At 40.8% G+C, this 19,711-nt stretch overlaps 1 protein-coding gene across 1 annotated transcript in view; it reads right to left on the bottom strand.

The window, feature by feature from the left end:
• Window positions 1–19,446, bottom strand: part of CRACDL (CRACD like) — a gene marked incomplete at both ends in the record, with an annotated part of 33,248 nt that extends 13,802 nt beyond the window's left edge. Inside the window, 7 exons of the mRNA XM_079538693.1 lie at window positions 2,446–2,676; window positions 6,037–6,105; window positions 6,768–6,932; window positions 7,290–7,425; window positions 9,838–10,000; window positions 10,935–11,011; window positions 19,409–19,446. Coding sequence (XP_079394819.1) covers window positions 2,446–2,676; window positions 6,037–6,105; window positions 6,768–6,932; window positions 7,290–7,425; window positions 9,838–10,000; window positions 10,935–11,011; window positions 19,409–19,446 — 879 coding nt within the window. The remainder of the gene's footprint in view (window positions 1–2,445; window positions 2,677–6,036; window positions 6,106–6,767; window positions 6,933–7,289; window positions 7,426–9,837; window positions 10,001–10,934; window positions 11,012–19,408) is intronic.
• Between the last annotated feature and the right edge of the window lie 265 nt (window positions 19,447–19,711).

Here is a 19,711-nt window from a genome sequence, read left to right as displayed (position 1 = left end):
ATCTACAAAGACTTGGGAATAATGTATTTAACCAATATAAAAGCAATCAGTGACATTCTTTTCTGCACAACTAGGGCTTTCATGCCTTTATAGATGGGAAGTTCATCAAAACAATGACCATTGGAGCGTCCTTGGCACTTGATTCCACTGAGCATACTGGATATGTTGTGTTGCTCTTAGGCAAAAAGCAGCATCTGAAAGAGAAAATCTGTCCCTTTGTGTTTTGCCACTCCACAATAGAAATAAAAATAAAACAAGCCATTCTTCCTAAAGAGTAAACCTACATTGAAGGAAGAACAAAAAACTAAGAAGCCTGTCAGGTTCTGACACACTATGCCAGCTGAGTATCTACTCCCATGTGGCAGTTTTCTGTCTGATCACACTGTAATACAGCATTATATTCTTTTCTCCTTCGTGCACAAGTCTTTTTTTTCCCCCAGGAATTACACTATTTCATAAAAGTTCACAAATATATATGTAGTTATCAATGAGGTCTTGTGATTACATTTCAGTTAAGGACTGGCTAAATATACAGGATTATTTGAAAATGTTATTAAGCTGCTGAAAACACATTTTCACACAGTGCATACATTAGCTCACTGATTCACTGTAGTTTGTTGGTTAAATATATATTTTGGATATGGGCCCTTGTTCTAAGAACACAAAATTTGCATTCTGAAGATATTAGGATTTTCCCAGTTTCTTGTTTCACAAGTGCAGTGCAAAGAATACAAAGCTACAATGCTTCTAGTGAGGGCCCAAGAATGTAAAAGAAGGTATAGATAAGCCAGAAGCAAACTGCACAGGCAGGGTTGGCCAGGCAAATATTAATAATGCATTATCTAAACACTGAAACACTCTTCATGAAAAATCAGGATGGCTCAATTAATGTCAGTTAATAGGTAGAATGGCCAAAGCAGTTGTGTGAGACATGCTCCGAAAGTAGCACCTCCCATGTTATGATGTTTGCCCAGGATGCCAGGTGTAGATGTTGGTGGGATGGCAGTGGAGGTTGAACCTTCCCACCAATATCCCATGACACGTTGTCGCTGTGTGGCAGATGGCAGCAGAGGGGTGGTTTGACACAACAGTGTCTCATATGGAAGTGTGTGAATCAAAGGTGTGTCATTAAATTCCTCCATGCAAAAAAAATAATGACACCCATTGAAAGTTATTGATGCTGAATATTTATGGAGACCAAACGGTGGACATGAGCACAGTGAGGGCTGAGTGGTGCATTTTGCAGATTTTTACAAGTGCAGCATGCAGGCTCTTGTTATCCCTGGTAAAAATGCATAGCTAATGGTGGTGACTTTGTTGAAAATCATGTTTTGTAGCTGAGACTTTGCTTCATCAAATAGTGCTTTTGTGCACTAGTTTTAGTTTCCTTGGGGGGAAAAAAAAAATTAGGAGGCATTACTTTTAGAGCAACATAAGTGTTTTGCTAACAAGTTCACAAGGGAGAAAGGTTTGATCAGGCATTTATTGCTTCACATGATTTTCCAAATAATTGGCCTCATCACTGTGCTGTTCACCAAGTGCTCTACCAAGCCCAAAGATCACACAGAGATTTTGAAAAGGAGAAAAAACATCGGCTAAGCCACATTTAAATACAGAGAGAATAATATCTCCTTTTTTAAGCAAACCAATTCAGCCACTTTAATGTATTGAAAATGTTGAAAGAAACCACAAGCAATAAAGTTCTTTAGGAAGAACTGTAAACTTTACTTCCTAGAAGAAAGAAGTAAACTGAAGCTATGCCCTTCACAGTTAAAAAACAAACAAACAAACAAAAAACCCACAAAGGAGATAAACAATGTTGTAAAATGATGGTTTAAAAAACAAGATCAGCAATGCACTGTTCTTTTTCTGCAGAGACTTATTTTAAGTGTCTGGAGTGCACATAAAGGCTCTAAAGGTTTTGCAGATAGAGAGAAGGCTGAATTCAAGAGTCCTAATGTACAGAATTTGTCTCCAGCTAATAGATCACCACTTATTATTTCTGTACTTTCTGTAAGAATCAGTCCAATTACATTTGGGAAGTTAAAGCAGCTCCTCCATCAAGTCTATCAGAGACTAACATTTCAAAAGATCTTTCAGACCAGGAAAAGTACACAAGCTAATAGTTAATACTTCCCAATTTTATTTATTTAAGTAAGAAATGAAACACTCAGCTCCAACTTCCACATCACAGACAAGATACTAAACTGTACTGCATGGTAAATTTATTCAATTGTGACACAAACTTCCGTGTCATAAGAGCTGACAAGTGATCTGATAATATTTAGGCTGCTGCTAGTCCCATGAAATAACAGCTATTAACAACCCATGAAATGCCCATGCTGCAATATGCCTTTTCTTATCACACCTGAATCTGAAACACAAAGTCCAGAAAGAACTTCCTGGTTTTGTGTCAGTGGTGACGCTGCTTATTTTCACCATTACCTGAGAAAATCTTCTCATTTTACTGGACCTCTGGTTCCGGGGCTTTATTAAAAGCTTATGTTTAGCAGCAGAGTTATCCAAGCACAAGGAAAGCTCAGGTGGAGTTTCAAAATTGGCAGCAGGTGAAATGCTACTGTCAGAGTCGTGGGGAGATTTCATTTTAGCACTTCCATGCCTGGAGTACAGCTGCCCATCTGTAGAGTGAGATGTGGAATGAGGACCCAATGTAACCTGAAAAAAAATCCCCAAGCATAAAATTAGACAAGGAAAGCAATACATGAATCTAACTATGAAGAAAAGGGCATGTTTATTTGCATTTTAAGGCTGCTTCTTTTTCCTTCTGAGGTCCTTTAAAAAACATTGTATTTCTTAATGTCCCACACAGAACACTGGTATTAGCAATAGTGAATTCTTAGCCCCACGACTATTAAGGTATACTGTCCAATGTGGAAGAGCAACTGATATTTATTTAACTAAAAGATCTAAAGCACAAAAATATATGGTCAACATGTTTTAGCAGACAGATTTATGGAGAGTACTCTGTGACAAAGCCTAAAGGGCTGGTTTCCTTTCTGGGTCCATCTTCCAGTTTTTGTGCCTATTATGCTCCTATCCACAGTTATGTCTGATTGGAATATCTCTAGCTTCCTAAACCGCATCTGTGTCTTCCAGCTCCACAACACCCTCCCAAAGAAAAAAGAATAAAAAATCAATGACATCAATGCCAAAGTCAGCTTGCATTTTTTTTCCTCATGTACTTATGTTTGCACAATAACTAGGGAGTTTACCTGAAATGTAACATCTCATTTATAGACTATTCTGGGAAAGGAAATGAAGGACAATTTCTACTTGTGGCCTGGAACTTCCAACCTGAACAATAATCCATCCAAAAACAACTCCTGCGTCCTCCAAAGGATGTAGTACTTTCATAAAGTTGGAATTCAGCTTCCCTTGTGCTTCACAAAAACTATGCGAGTCCCAGAGCTGACAGAAAAAGGAGTCTGAAAAAACTGTGAAAAATGGCTTGAAACAGGGTTCTTCCTTTCTCTCTGATTCAGTTTTGGCAAATAGGCAAAATGATATTTCTAACCTATCTGTCATAACATTAACACAATCTCTGACAACTCTTGGTAAGACTCACTTTGTAGGCTTGAAATTTCAGTTCATCAGAAAAGCTTTCCTCTTTTGTCATACTTTGTTCTGCTGGGTGGAAGGCTCTGGAAGTGGTATTTTATCAAAGAGGATGGATTTACATGAGAACAGTGTTGATTTTATGTTTTGGTAAGGGAAAAGCATCAGCATTTTCTGTAAGTAGAGTTCTGCATTATGCACTGCAGACAAAGGACATTCTGTAATATACCCAGGGTTTGCTACAGCTTCCTGAATGGCCAGGTAAAAACTCCCATTGATTTTAGGGGAGGCTGGATCCACAGCTTTCGATCATGCTTTCAGTTAAAAAAAAAAAAAAAGCATCTCAGCCACTGAATAATGGATGCTCTCATTAATTTCCACTCTACAATATCTGCAGTGTAGTACTCAAACATGACTAATGTACAACAAACGATACGTGGCTGCATTATACATTAGTACCTAGCAGTGAATACATTGACATTTCAGCTCCATGACAAAGACACAGCACATGTTCTCTTTCAAGGCAAATCACTATTTGCCTGCCTTGTTTTTGTGGTTTGTTGTTTTTTTTTGGTTTTTTTTTTGACTACTGCTTTTCCTCGACAACTTGCATATCTTCTCTCTGGCAGTGCTGAGCATTGGTGAATACACTGGAAAACTGAGAATCTGCTTTGTTTTTCCACTTACATTTCAGCAGCCCAACTGAATGCCAGCTCTGAGCTGACTGCAAAAGCTGCCTGTCTCACGGAGCCTGGCTCTGGCCAACTCTGCTGGAGGAGGTACCAGCAGGAAGACCCCATCCTGCAAACCTCACGCACACGCAGCTCAGCTGTCCCTCAGCTGGTACTGCTGATTAGCACGGGGAGGGAGAAGCAAAAGAGCTCCGTTCCAAAGGAGTGGTTGGGATCTCTTCCTTCCTGTTTGAGCCAGGAAGGATTCCAAGACACAGCAAGGTGTCACTGCTACCCGGAATCTCAGTGTTATGTTGTGCAAAACTTCTCATCCCTGTGAAGCAGTCTCCTCTGACTTGTAGGAGTGCAGCTAATTTCTGAAATGCTGAGCAGACTTTGCAGTTCAAGAGGAAAGCATTCTGATGGTGCTACTTTATGGCTGTACTCTGAAATTAGACTGGGATAAAGAGTGCTGTGATCTAAATGATGGGATGTGTGGAAAAAGCTGAGCAACCACAGAGTCACAGAGGCATCTCAGGAGTCAGAGAGTGAGTCAGAGAGTGAAGTTAATGGAACTAAAGGGAGACATAAATCCTTCCTTAGCCAACACACATCTGGACTGAACACTATATTTACAGTCTGCCTACACCAGATTGCAAGAAATACCTTCTTCACATGTTCTTTTTAGTCTTTAAAAATATTATGACCTTGCTGCATATAAGCAGCTTTTCAAATGATTTCATGTGGAATCCAACAAGCAAGGCCAGAAATCTTTGCTGAGCCCTGCTGCAGCTGGCCTTAAAATACGTTTTGCATAATTAGCAAGAAGTAGTGAGTTCAGGACTAGCTTCTCTATTTCCTCTTTGCAATTCCCCTCCATTCCTCCTACTATTTCTAGAAAACACTCTTTCTTTTACCCCCCGTGTTCTTTCTCCCATGACTCCAGCTGCAGACAACTAAAAGGGACTCTTCAGAGCCTTTCAAAACAGCTCTTTAATCAGCCAGAACATCTGACTGCTGATTGAAGAAAGTCATCTATCTGCTTGTACTCAAGTCCTGAAAATATCACTTCAGCAGAATTCCCAGCTTGTGCTGGTTCACGTGGCCACAATCCCGCTAAAGACTTCACCTCCGTTTCCTGAGCAGTAACGTCAGTCACTATCATCAAACTGTTTCTATAGCAGCGTGAGGTCATTTTGTACTTAAACCAAGAGTTAGGGCAGATTTCGGAGGATCAGAGGCTTCCAAGGCCAGGGCCCTGGGCAGCCTGTGCTGGGTGGGGGGAAGGGGGCAGCCCTGCACATGACAGCGTCTGGGACTGGGTGGGCTGTGAGGTCCCTTCCAACCTGAACCATTTTGTGATTCTGTGATCTAGATATTGTTCATGGCTCCTTTACAACCATTCTCCCTTAACCTATGCATGTAACCCAACCAAGTTTTACTGCAATTTCCCATCTTTAAAAAAGGATAATATTAGTGTCTAAATCTGATTGGTTGCATTTGGAGATTAAATCACGTCTGTAAATTTTGCTAGAGGATATGAACTATTTTAGAAGGCTTAACTGGTGTTAAAAGAAGATTACTAGATGTCAGAATTATGCTATTAAACAATCATAACCTTATACTAGAAGGACAGGCATTAAAAAGGCAAAATGAATGGACATGCACCTACATACATACAAGACTGTTTTTGCAGCAGACAGGCAAAAAAGTAATATTTATGCCTTGCATTTCTTAGATGATTACTACACGTAATTGCTTGGCTCTTAATACATTTGGCAGAAGTTACCTGTTCTTCTTCTTCACTGCCTGTTCCAGCTAAACTCAAAGAGCTAGGGTGCTTGTGAGAGTCAGAGAACTGTGGGATGGAATAAGGAAGAGATTCAGTAAAAGACAACAAATGAGATGGATGTACTAGCAGAAATCATCTACACAAAGCACACAGATACTGACAACATAAGTTGTTTTTCTCAGTAGTCTTAAAGATTAGTAAGGATACTGCAAACATAAAGTCAAAGACATGCAGATAAAGAATGAAATTACGTATAACAAAACTACCATTTAAAAAGACAGAACAGTTTCAAATTATTTTATGATTCTTTTTTCTATGACAGGCTAGAAAAACATAAAAATTAAAAAAGAGAGCTCTCTTATCAACACGTTCAAAGAAGTATACCAATTTTTCAGATTTTTGTAAGGCTGGCAGCTCTCTGTAGTTCCTAAAAAAACAGAATCTCCATGAATGCACACAAACACACTTTCTTTTCCAGTTCTGCATTCCCTGGAACTATTTTTACATTTCATCAGGAACAGAGATTTTAAGTAATTGTTTATAGAAATAGAACACTTTCTCTCTCACTCTCTTCTCACTCTTCTCACTCGCCTACAACAAAGGTATTTCTGAATTGTTTGGAGGTAAAGTAGAGATACATATAGCAAGCCAAATAATTCATTCTGCCTCTACACATAGGTGAAACAAATAATTAAACACTGTTTTTTATCAACACCAGAACTACTCACTCTCATGGTTGTGCCTGAACTTAGGACTTCCTGGAACAAAGACATTTCTGGGGGACTTCTTGGTAATCCATCATCCTCAGAACTGGTCCCAGCATCATCTGTCCTCTTTGCATGATACCCAAACGGAGGTGGAGGTCCTAGTTTCATGGTAGGCTGGAGTTTCATCTTCGGTATGGCAAAATAAACATGAACATGTGATCATGATGGAAGTTTCCCCAGTACGTTTCCTAGTTCAGGTCAGCAAGTTACCTTTAAGTTATCTTTGTAACTGAATAGTCAAGAGAATAGGACATCTCACATTAGAGATTCTCTTTAGGAGCCAAACAGCCTATTCACTTCACAAATACCTTTTCAGTAGAACCGAGGTAAGATAGCACTGTCTGATGAATAAGCACAACATTTGATTAAGCTGCAAACAGATATTACTTGCTAATCTAATATTCGACTATTAACATTATAAAAGAAATGAAGCCTGGAAAGACATTCCACTTGCATTCGAAAAAAGTACATTGTGCAAATTACCTGCAGAGCTCTAATTCGATCAGAAACATTTTCTTGAGAAAATACTCTTACTGGCCTTGCAGACTCTTGTCCAATTTCAGGGATGAAAATGCTGTCGTGAGACAAAGCTCTGCTTCCCATAATGCCCTTATGGGCCCTAGAATAACATAATAAACAAGTGAAAACACATAGACTTCTTTTGTCTCTTACTCTTAACTCAGGTGGTCTTTTGCAGTGGAAGACAAATGTGCACAGCACTCATTACATCTGCAATTCCAAGCCTCTCCACAAATTCAAACTGTCATTGAGATGAATCTATTCAGCATATTCAGGTGAATCTAAGCACTATGCTTACAAGACCCTGTGCTCTACAACAAGATCCTTGGGATTTTCCCTTATGAGCCCGTGGCTATGTTTTTTCAGGGACATTATTTGTGGCTTGGTGAGAAGAAGCAAAGAAAGCTTTGTGGGTAGCTTCTCTCATGTTCTGACTCCTACTTGCGATGGATGCAGCATGTAACTTATCTCAAAAATGTTACATGTGGGGGATGAACACCTTGTTTCGTCATGGGAATGTTAGGGGAGACATATGGGCAGAAAGCTGGCTGCTAGGAGGTCTTTTGCACTCATTTTCTTCAGTTTAGTTCACAACTCAACTGAGCAGGGACCAGAAATGTGTGCATATGGCATTTCTTCTGGGAATCCCTTCTTTTAATTTTTTAAAATATGATTGCTATGAAATGGCAAAGCAGAACACAGAACTGCTTGGATTCAAGTAACTATCAAGCTAATTGAACAGACTGCCTAGGAAAATAATTGTGTGTATTTTTGGATCCTAGGTACTGTCATAGAGACATTCAGAAACATAAACAAACATGGCAAAAAAGTAACATTTTCCTTGCAATGTCTGCTATAAATACATTTGATAAAACAATTGCAGGAAAAAGTTAATCTGTATGCCTGCTGCAGAAGGAAGGAAAGCTTGCTGTTTCTGCCTAATGCATCAGAGACATTAGAAGAACAATTTATCCATGTGAAAATGTGATCTCCACAATGCATCCAAGGTCAGAGAGCTATAGCAATTTGTAAAGTAACTGTCAGTCTGGACTGCGATGGCTGCTCAGTGCACCGACATCTTACAAAGATTGCAAGAGCTGCCAGCTAAGCAGCATTACTGCATGTGGACCTTTATCCCTGCATGCTGTCCTTGCTTTCTCTTCCTAGCAGATGCATAACTCCCAGATGTGTAGTAGAGGTACTCTAAATGTCTCCTCAGATTATGAGTGCTCTCATTATGCTTCCTTCCTTTCCTGGTATTTCATGGTCTTTATCTAAACAAGTATAAAGAAATAATAATTTTATAACCCTGCAAGCAATGCACAGGGACACGGCAAAACCAGCCAAAGTCTGTACCCGCTCAGACATGACCTTGATGAGCAGTGCATGAGGGACAGAAAATCTCACCATCTATGTCTCAAAAATATACTGTTGAACAACAACGGTGTTACCCACTGTTAGATCTGCTGCTGCCAACCCGGAATTCCTGGGGCTTCAAGCCGGACTACTGCTACCTTTGCCAATACTACCACTACTTGTTAGTAATTTTTTTCGGTTGTTTGGCGCTGCCTAGTGGCTGCATCGCACCATGCCGTTTCAAATGGACAGGATGGGTTGGCTTTCCTGTCTCTCTACACAGCTGTAGCTCTCGGCTGCACTCCATCCTCGGACGGAGGTCCCCCGGTCCATCCAGGAACACATTTGAACTTTGTATCCCGTTTCTCATGGATAATTTTGGATGAAATATAATAGATAACATTTTTGGAAAAGCCTTAATGAAGATAAGAGGTACCAAGATACAGAGACTGGGATGCCTCTTGTCTAACTTCAGACGCTAATAGGCTCCTGTGCTAGAGCAAGTCATCCCAGGCTCCTGCTTACACTCAGTGGGGAGAAACAGGCACATCTAGAACATGGCTCATCAGACTAACTTCATACGTCTACACAAGAACAGTATGAACTTTTTCTTAGAAATGCTGACTTCTATCTGCTGATTGTAAAAGGCAGCTGGTGGCTAATTCAGATGCAGGCATTTATCCGTTGGTCATATGAATCCTAGCTATGCAAAAGAAAGAAAAGCTTTAGAGACTCTGGTTCCTGCTGATTTCAATTGCAGTCATCCCCTTATCTCTTTCATGCTTTCAAAAACTGGGATAAATGTTTGAGTCTACGTTTTTTAACAATCCTTGGGAGATACGTCTTAGGAGTATAAGAAAATTCTGATAAAATATAAGCTAAGTACCTAATTCCCTTTTTTGAAGATGAAACAATAACCCAAGGATTACTTATGCTTAAACAAAAGCTTTATTAATTATTATTTCTTGCTGCACCCCATCCTCTCCATTTGTAATTTGCCATGCCTCAAGCATTTTAATTTGTACTTTCCTTAAAAAGCCAACTGTTTGAGAGTGCAGCATTCTGGACAGGAAGAGGAGGCAATTTAGGATATCTTTAATCTACAGATCTCATAGCAGCAATGCATTTGTTTACCAGCCACAGTCCAAAGACTTACTCGTGTTCATCTTCAGAATCAAAACTAGCATGCATGTCATGTGAGGCCGCCACATCACTTGTTGACTGGAATAGCTTCAGACTGCTGCTCCCTGAAGAAGGTTCTTTCCTTTTCTTTTTAACAAAAAACTTTTTGAAAGATTTGAACTTTGATTTTTTCTTTCCTAAGTGAAGAAACATAAAGAAGATGCAACCAGAGGCATTTGCAGGCTTTCAGAACAATAATAATTCCCATATAATTTTTTCATATGTGGATTTTTTTTTCCTGGAAGAGGAAACACAGTCCGCTCTTGCATTAATGCCTTTCAAGACTATACTGACAGCATGAAATTACTATTATCTGAGAGAATGGATTGCAGTGTTTATGACATAAAAATAACCTACAGTGTAGGATCTTTCCTAATAGAGTTTCTACTTGCCTCTTGAGATAATTAGACTGTGAAGAAAAACTTTGGTATTAACAGCCTAGTATGTAGAGAAGAAATTACAACTTAGAAACATACTGCCTTTGTTCAGCAAGCAAAACAGTGATGATAAGGACAATGTTGTTACTGAAAGCAATTTAAATGTAGAAATGGCTTACTTAGGTGAAATGTGCAGTATCAGGAGGCTAATGCTGTTACAATGTCAGTTATATAACACATTTGAAAATGTTTTGAATGCTAATTATAAGACTCAGTGGATCACAAAGTACTAAAACAGAAAGCAAGCAGTAATCTTCAAAGACAGTGATAGTTTGCTCAGCGAGGAAAGACCTGAATCACCATCAGTTCCTATATCCATAAAGAATTCAGTATTTTGCACAAGACAGCCCAACAGCTAGCGCCTGTGCATTGTAGGTTGGGATGACAGCATTGGAAAGCATCCCTACCAGTGTTTCAGTTATTGCTGGATCTTGCTGGGTAGAAAAGTTAACTGTCACAAGATACTACAAAAATCTGACTTCAAGAGTTGAGAAATGTCAAAACTGACACAGGTCTTGGAGGTAGAAGGAGAGAGAGACAGAATGCATTCTCTAAATGAATACACTCACTTCTGTGACAGAGCTAAGCTTAAGTTACAGCCCTTTTTGTTCTTTGAGGAAGGGAGAAGTTCTACCTGAGTTGTCTTCTCCATATCCTTCAGTCTCTCGCACCTTGGGGTCCATTGTCCTTGAGGAACTCATGTGACAGTCACTAAAGGAGAGAGAAAAAATGTCGTTTATATCAACAAAATAGCAATATTTCAATAGACACATACAGGCAAGGTACAAAAATATAAAGACGTAACAATTTAAGATGATGTTGTAGATAAATACATAAGCAATACATGTCTATATACACATATCTATTTATAAATACACAACACAAACATATTCCATTCATATTCCAAATATTCCAATGAAGCTTTTTACTTCCAATTAATAAGGTGATGATACGCTACACCCCAGTTTATCAGCTCACTTCTCCTTACTGAGAATCAAGTGTAATGAAATTCTTGAATGCTTCTGAATGTGTGCATCAGAGGTTTGCTCCTCAGAGTTTTTCTCTCTGCTCCTATTCAGCAGCACAGACATAATGTCTTTGTGCCAATCACAGCATTTGGGTAACACGTGCAAGTAACCTTTGTAAAGAACTGCACGTATATTCAGTTTTTATTTAACTTGGCGTATTCTACAGATTCTAGTTTTAATTCTTTTTTAAGTGAAAATTTGTGAAAAATTAATCATTCTTTTTACTCTTCTATTCATGCAGACAAAGGTAAAAATAAAACAACAAATTTTCTTTCTTCATTGCTTTTTGGAAGCAAAAATGTAATGATGGCAGAATATCTGTAATTTCAAAATAATTTCCAGAAGAGTTTGTGTGTCAGTTTTGTGCTCTCTTTTCTCTATCTGGAAAACCATGATTTCATGGTTGAGTCAGTATAAAGTCATGGATGTCATTCACTGGAAGGTGACCTAAATACCACAGAGGAACTCTTTGGGTTGCACTGGTGACATATGCTTATGCCAGAACCTAGATCGGGGTGTGAGTATACCACAGCTACTCTGAACCCCTGAAATAAGAGCAGACTTATGTAATGAGGCTCATAAATTTAGAGTGTTAGATGGAAATGAAATATTTATTACTGGAGCCTAAACCATGACACATTGCCTGAAACACTGGTGAGTTCTCGATCCAGGTGGTGATGGACAGACATGAGATGGCACGAACAAAGATACTGCTGCTGCCCACCAGCTCCAGTGCTTCTCCACTTCCCCAGCAGCTGAATGAGCACCTTTATCATCAAAAAAGCCCTTTCACATATCATACCATCATGTCATTTCGCATCATATTTTTTATATTTTAATATATAAACTGGATGCCATAATTCACACCCCCAGCTGTACCCACTGCATCCACGTGCAGCTAGCTGAAGGTCTACTATTGTTATCTGTTTACACATTACACCCCATCAGTTCTGAGCAGCAAAGTCACCAGGTGATAAATGCCCCTGTAATGGAAATGCTACTTTGAGCAGAGGCATGTTTCTTCTGGCATAATTAAAGCAATTAATATAATTTAATTTCAGATGCTCTAGAAATGTGTTGCTATCCCATCTGAAACCTTTGCAGCCAGTTTCATAGAATGTTTTAGGTTGGAAAGGACCTTAAACACCATCCAGTTCCAACCCCCTGCTGTGGGGGTCTAATCTCCCATTAGACCACGTTGCTAAAAGCTCCATCCAACCTAGCTTTGAATGTCTCCAAGGATGGGGCATCCACAGCTTCTCTGAGCAACAATTTTCTACAGAATAAAAATGATTTTAAAAAGTGAACTCCACCACTATGTCAGTAAAGATCTGTGCGCATGACTTCTGGCATTCAAGATTGCAAAGAGCATTTCCACTGCATCCACCAAACACTTGAGGACAGTCATATATGACAGGGGTGCAACAAACATCTCTCCTTCCTTAGGAAAAACAGCATGACACTGAATCCCGATGAGCTTTCTTTTTTGCCAGCCATGTGTCTACATGCAAGCTCCTCTCTCTACTCCTGACCTCCCATGGCCATTCTTCAAATCTGTAATACTTTTGCAATTTTAAGGTTGTTTTAGTAATCAGTGTACTTTTCCAAGAAGTGTCTTGGGCCTGAAGAAAGCAGCCCAGCTTATCTGTACTGCTGTAGCATGGTGCTGGAGACACCTCTTGCAAGGGAGTGCTGGAACAACAGTGTGTGAGGAGTGAGGCCTGGCCAGGTCCCATGTCTACTGCTGCAAGAGTCATCTGTGACCTGCTTCCAGAGGTTACCTGGAGGACGACCTGGCTGCTCTGTTGGTGGCTGTGGCTCAGGTTTGCAGTTTCAAAGGGAAGTTCACAGTCTGAATCCAGAGCTGGTACTTGGATCCAGCTCTACTAGGCCTACGTTGGTTCATCAAAGGGGTGTGATGTTCACAGAGCAGGAGGCTGGGAGCTCTCATGGCCGTTGCTATGTTGTGAAAACATGCTGTCTGAGACCCAGATGGCGAGGTGCGGCCACATGCTGACGACTGAATGTCAGACTGGGGAGGAGTTTTATGGCCGCCGTAACCAAGGAGAGATTTGTTTGCACCAGGAGATGAAAGGGTATCCTCTTTGCTAACCTGTGGAGGAGAGCTAAACAAATCGCAGAGGGACTGGAACTGAAATAAACTGGCAAAACGCTTGGCAAAGGACACAGTGGTCTGGCCAGAGGTGCAATCATGCAATCACCAAGCCTGTCTGCCTGACCATTTGTCCTAGGATATGGGCGGGGTGGGACCGTAATGGCCAAGCCGCCACTTGAAAGCTGACAGATCATTTTAGTCCACCTTGATTTCAAGTAAATGCTTGTGCTGAGACTTAGTCATGTGCTTAAGCGTTTGGTGAGTTACAGTTTACTCCCAGCTCAGCATCTCACACGGCCTAGTGCCAGGCAGTCAGTCAGCATTGATGATGACATTTTTATTGGCATGGGAAAAGCTGCTTTTCCTTCCAAGCCATTCCTTTCTTTCCCAAGTGCACGAACTCAGAGAGCTGTTCTACACACACTTCCTCTGTTGGTTTTTTTTTCACCTTTAGCAGAAGTTATTTTAACATCTTTAGGTAGATTTTCAGCCTTTCAAGCTTTTTCCTCAGTGTCCAAAACAAACTCTCATTCATCACATGAAAGATTTGGTTAAAACATGGTGCTTAGAAGGAGAAAGAAAAACAAGATGCCAGAGTTCAACATGAGTATGATTATACCTTCTTGTCACTTCCCTGACGTAAACAAGGACTTGCTTAATCGAGAGCTAAATGATATCTTCAAAGCTTTCCTTAAAATCTATGACATGTAAGTTTAATAGCTGTTCAACAAATTGCTGACAGAAGCACCCACACGCAGCACTTGCATTCGGATCCTGAGGCTGTTCCAGGGAACAGTACTTTGTTCTGAGGGTACTGAGAACTCTCAGCCTCCTCTCTTCACTTCTCCAAGCCTTGCTGAGCTTCAAGGACTAAGTCACATTCTGGTCTAAAAACTCAGTGGGATCCACATCCTTCAGGAGCGTGTTGCTTTATTTCCTCTGCCTTAGCAAGGGCAAGATTTACCGCACTAACGGCACTTGTACTTTTTCTCTCTTCCTTTTTTTCCCCCTCAGGAAACAGAACCCTGCTTTATCAATTTATTATGAGATTTTATGAGGCCAATATGTCTGATGATAAACTGCTAAATATTACCCAAGCTTATAATAGTATTTTTTCTACATTAGACTTTTCCCAGCAGATATTGTTTTTCCATTTCCTTCTTCCTTCCTGAGCTCTTTTATTATGAGCTAAGTCACAGGAAGCACAGCTAAGAATACATGAGTGCAAAGAATATAGAAGGAATATGGCACGGCAATCCTACCCCTCCCAAATGTCACTGCATTCCAGGTGAGTATCAGAAAAATGAAAAAAAAGGAAAAAGAAAAAAAAAGAAAAGCACAGCTGAATGGCAGCAATTTGAACCTTTTATTCCTGTGATTGCAAAAACATTTGCTTTCTAGTAGACCAAGCTCTTTTAAAAATCTGAACTAGGGACTATCATTTCACATGAGGAGGAAACCTGCCTTTTTCTCTCTCCAGTATAATGATAAGCAATAAAAATCCTTACTGGTTTTACGCAGCCTTGTGGATTTAAGAAAGAAAATGCAAGAAGTCAGGGGATATAAAGAAAACCCAAACATTCAGAAAGATTGCCCTAGCTGAGCAGTAGCCAAACAGAATGGCTGTGTTTTGAAGATACTGCACGATGAGGTACAGGAGAATGAGTGGGCAACGAGCTTGTGATGGTGAGGTGCCCACAATAACGTTCAAAGTGTCTGTCTGTTCAGATCTTTTCCTGCTAATAGGAATCTCAACATGACCCTCGCTTCAAGCTCTCAAAACGACCTTCAGTTCTCCCAAGCTGTAAGGCTTTCACCTACCCTGCAATAAATCTCTCACCACATGCCTAATTACAAAATCATTTGCAGAAGTCATCGATCACCTCGATGTTATTAGGAGAAACCTCTTTTCCCTTCCCCAGGTCCCTCTCCAACAGGTGTAAGAAGCACAGATCCAGCACTATGCACACCAGCACAGATAGTGGGAGCATCCTCACAAGCAAGATGCAGGTCCCTGAAAATCCAATTAGTTTGTATAAAAACATCAAAAAAATGCACAGAAAGGGACATGAGAAGTTGATAACAGCCATGTGTCTTACTTCTCCAAACCTTCCAGTGTCAAAGCGGTACAAATTTCACTTTTTATTCAGCCTCCGATTTTTAAATCAAATGATCAAATACACTTGAGACCACACTTGCATGCATGTGGCCATCCCAAGAGCTTAGTCAGGTCTCCCAAGCACTCTCACTGTGACTGAAAGGCCTCTTTCCCTTTCTACTACACCAGCACCTGTTCATATTCCTCCTGCATCCCTATTTTTTTGAATGGGCGATGCACTGAAAATAATTTACTCAGAGAATAATTTTTTAAGAAAATCACGCTGTTTTCCTCCTCTATACCCACATAAATACCAAAGACAAACTAAATTTCAAACCAAGAAGAAAAACAGCCTGTCACTTTTTATGTACAATCTTGCTTTCTATTTTCAGAGTTGAGTTATATTTTCCTTCCATTTTACTCAAAGGTCTTGCATCAATAAATGAAAAATAATCACACCGCAAGTCTCTGATTTCATATGTTCTCTGCTTTCTTTTTTTAAAATAGTTTAGTGAGTGTCCACAGGGACAGCATCTTCAAAAATGTGGTATTTTCACATAAGGCTTTCTGTCCCAAAAATGACACTTTGTCAGTTTGTTACTCATCTTTATCAATCTCACAATGACACCTTCCCCATCCTTTTTTAATCTGCACTACTGGCTAATAAAAGTCTCACTTTCTGTGCATGTGACTGACATTTCCTCCAGCTACTGCTACTCTCGCAGCATGCTCTCATGTTATTAGAAAATGTGTAGCACCCATCATGATGATGCGCTGAGAGCCTGTGTGCCATTCCCAATGCCCAGAGCAAGGCTGGACCTGATGAACTTTGCCTCCACCAGTGTCCAGAGGGAGCCCTAGCTTGATTTATGTCTTCCTCCTTAAAAATTCAGTCTTCTAGGGATTTTCCCATCCTCCTCCTAGCCACTGGCAAAACAAACAGAGCTGTGAGTGATTTACCTTTTCTCAATAGTGACTACCTACATTTCGAGTAGTGACACCAACACACAATCTTCCAGTGCTTCTCCTCATGCCAACACTTTCTATTCACAGAATCACAGGACATCCTGGGTTGGAAGGAACCCACAAGGATCATTGAGTCCAGCTCCACATAGCACCACCCCAAATCCAAACCCTATGTCTGACAGCAGTGTCCATACACTCCTTGAACTCCAGCACTCAGGCCATGCCCACAGCCCTGGGCATCCCGTTCCATGCCCACCACCCTCTGGTGCAGCCCCTTTCCCTGACCCCCAGCTGCTCCTCCCCTGACAGCTCCATGCTGTTCTTGCTTCTTTCACTTCTGTAGGGCAGTAGGCAGTTTCCTTCACATATCCAAGCCTAACTCATCTCTGGTGCATTTGTCACTATTATTTTCCAAGGACCCTGCAGACTCTCATACAGGGTACTCACCAAGCCTTCCATGCCTTCTGCTAGCAGCACATTCCTTTCTCTATTACAAACAGTGCATTTCCAAAGGATGGGGAGAAAAGCCCTGCTATGTCTATCTGTTTGTTTTTCAAGAATGAATAGACCTGCCTTTCCATTTTCTACATGAAGGCACGAGACTACAGGACAAATACCACATAAAACAAGCTTTCCATCCAAGCAGCTCCTGAAGAACAAGCTTTTTGCTCTTTTAAAAAAGTGTGCTGTAACAAAATCCACCAACCTATGACAAGAAAGCACCTCTGCTTGGTCTGATTTCCTAGCGCAGCAAGGCAAAAGTCAGTTCTTCCCTAAGGGAGCTCAATAACTCAGGGGTAAACATCTTGTCAAAGGTCATATTTTATTCACAGCAAAAGCCTTAGCCTGCATGCTTTCTTTAAACAGATGTTAAAATATGGAACTCAAAAGCAAACTGAACATCCCCATAAAATAATTAAAAACTGGAAAAAAAAAGTTGGCAAAGCAATAAAACAAAAGCACATGAAATGCGTTTGGCCTACGTAAAACGTCTTCCTTCCACCTTTCAATGGAAGTTTTATATTTTTTGTGATTTAACAGAGAGCCCAGGAAAGCTATTCTACCAATACGGAAAGCATTATTAACAGAGCAGTAAGAGAAATAAGAGCACACTGAGACTCTGTCTTCTTTCTCAGTGTACAGGATAATGGAATCATAGAAGCACAGAATGGCCTGGGTTGAAAAGGACCACAATGATCATCCGGTTTCAACCCCCCTGCTATGTGCAGGGTCGCCAACCACCAGACCAGGCTGCCCAGAGCCACATCCAGCCTGGCCTTGAATGCCTCCAGGGATGGGGCATCCACAGCCTGCTTGGGCAACCTGTTCCAGTGCGTCACCACTCTCTGTATGAAAAACTTTCTCCTAATATCTAACCTAAATCTCTCTAATGGAAGCACAGTTTTCTTTTTTTTTTTTTTCTTCTTTTTTTCACAAAGACATGAGACCTCTCCCACTCAGTTCCCTGCAAAGATCCGCTGCTACATTTAAGAGAACAAACAGCTCAACACACGACCAGAGTCTGGGGCTCGTATCAGCTATTTTACTGATAGAAGCACAATCTGCATCTTGAACTTCAGTAGTACTAAGTGTGCACACAGAGCACTTTGGCTAATATTGTTCTGATGAACTTCATCTTTTTTGCACAATAACAGGCTAACGTCACTAAAAGTTAATGACAGGTAAAGTATTAAATATTCACTGTGACTCTCCTTGAAAAGCAATAGAAAAGAAACTAAAAAGACTAGCTTTAGAACAAAATTACATTTGATTCTACATGTCGCAATTACAATTATTCTTCAATTCAGCACTAGGAACATTCCTGAAGCTATTTCACAAAAACAATTACACAAAGTCACTTGGTATTCAGATTGAGTATCAAAATCAACGTTGTTATAAGGTCTCCATGGGTTTAGATTCTTTGAAACAGAACAGGGCTTTCAGTGATCTCCCCTGTGCTCTTTGGAACCATAAATGCAACAAATTGACTATACACATACAAATGCATACTATGTGGCAGAAAAGGAATAAGACTCACCTGGAAGCACAGCAAGCCCCAAAGAACCCGCACTTTTACACCCGCAGCCCCATCAATTAGGCTCATGTAAGCATGCTCTTGTACAGAGCGAAGGTTAATGGAAGCTTCAGATACTGAACGTCCTTAGTGCAACCCAGAATGAGATTCTTATTCAGCTTCGTCGGCTATTCAGAACAAAACTCAGTGGGCCAAGTCACCCAGACAAAGAAATCAATTGCGACTGCTCACATCAGATCTGAATGTGGCCCAATTTTCATCCATTCTGCACTCACCCATAATGCGTTGACTGTCTACTCCTGGCTACGTGAAGTGTGACGCAGTGAACGGTTTTATTCCAACCCTCCTATTAAGTTTCCTTAAGAGTTAAGGACAAGCCTTTTCAAATGATGTTTTTACCTGAACACAGAACATAGCTATATCCGAAGCCTACTTGAAAATGTTTTGCCATGAATACAATGAAAAACAGTCTGGTTTGGCCAAACACAAATAAAAAGGAAAAATGAATGAGACAAAGAGAACAAGATGTTCTTTACTGGGTTCCTCCAGAATTCATATGCTGGAAAAATTAAATGCCTACAGTAATCATCCATGCACCGTGCACAGAGTAGCTTTAACACTGAATATTTAGAGCAGAGAAAAAAAAAGAAATTAGGGAATGTAAAGAGAATTCCCTAAGGGAAGCATTAGCCCTTCCAGGCAGAGACACCCCAGCCAACCACCTGAGATTAGCCAGAATATAAGCTGACTGCTTTCCAGAAGCCGCTCATGAGAGGTGCCAGGGGACCCTCAGGCTCAGCATTCCCCAGTGTCACTCAGTGGCCGCCTGCACCTCTCTGCTGAGCAGCTTCTGGCATGTTCTAACCTGGAGTCACCTCGGATGCAGTGGTAGAAAGCAGCCATGCCTCCAAGTCAACGAACAGCCCCCGTCCTGGGTCATCCTAGCACAAAGGAGCAGCGGGGATGGAGCCAGGTCCGATGGGAGGGTGCTGCGAGGTGGTTGGGAAGGGGAGCATCCTCCTCTTCTTTGCCATTCCACAGGTCCCTGGTTGCAGGCTCTGAGGCCAGTTTCCTCCCCAGGGTTCACACCAGCTGTCCAAGGGGGATGGCCACTGTCCGCGTGACCTCGATCCTCTGAAACTTCCCCAGGCAACGGTGCTGACATATT

Source organism: Tetrao urogallus (assembly GCF_951394365.1).
Source record: "Tetrao urogallus genome assembly, chromosome: 1".
In the NCBI taxonomy this organism is placed as follows: domain Eukaryota; kingdom Metazoa; phylum Chordata; class Aves; order Galliformes; family Phasianidae; genus Tetrao; species Tetrao urogallus.
This window is presented reverse-complemented; position numbering and strand designations above follow the sequence as displayed.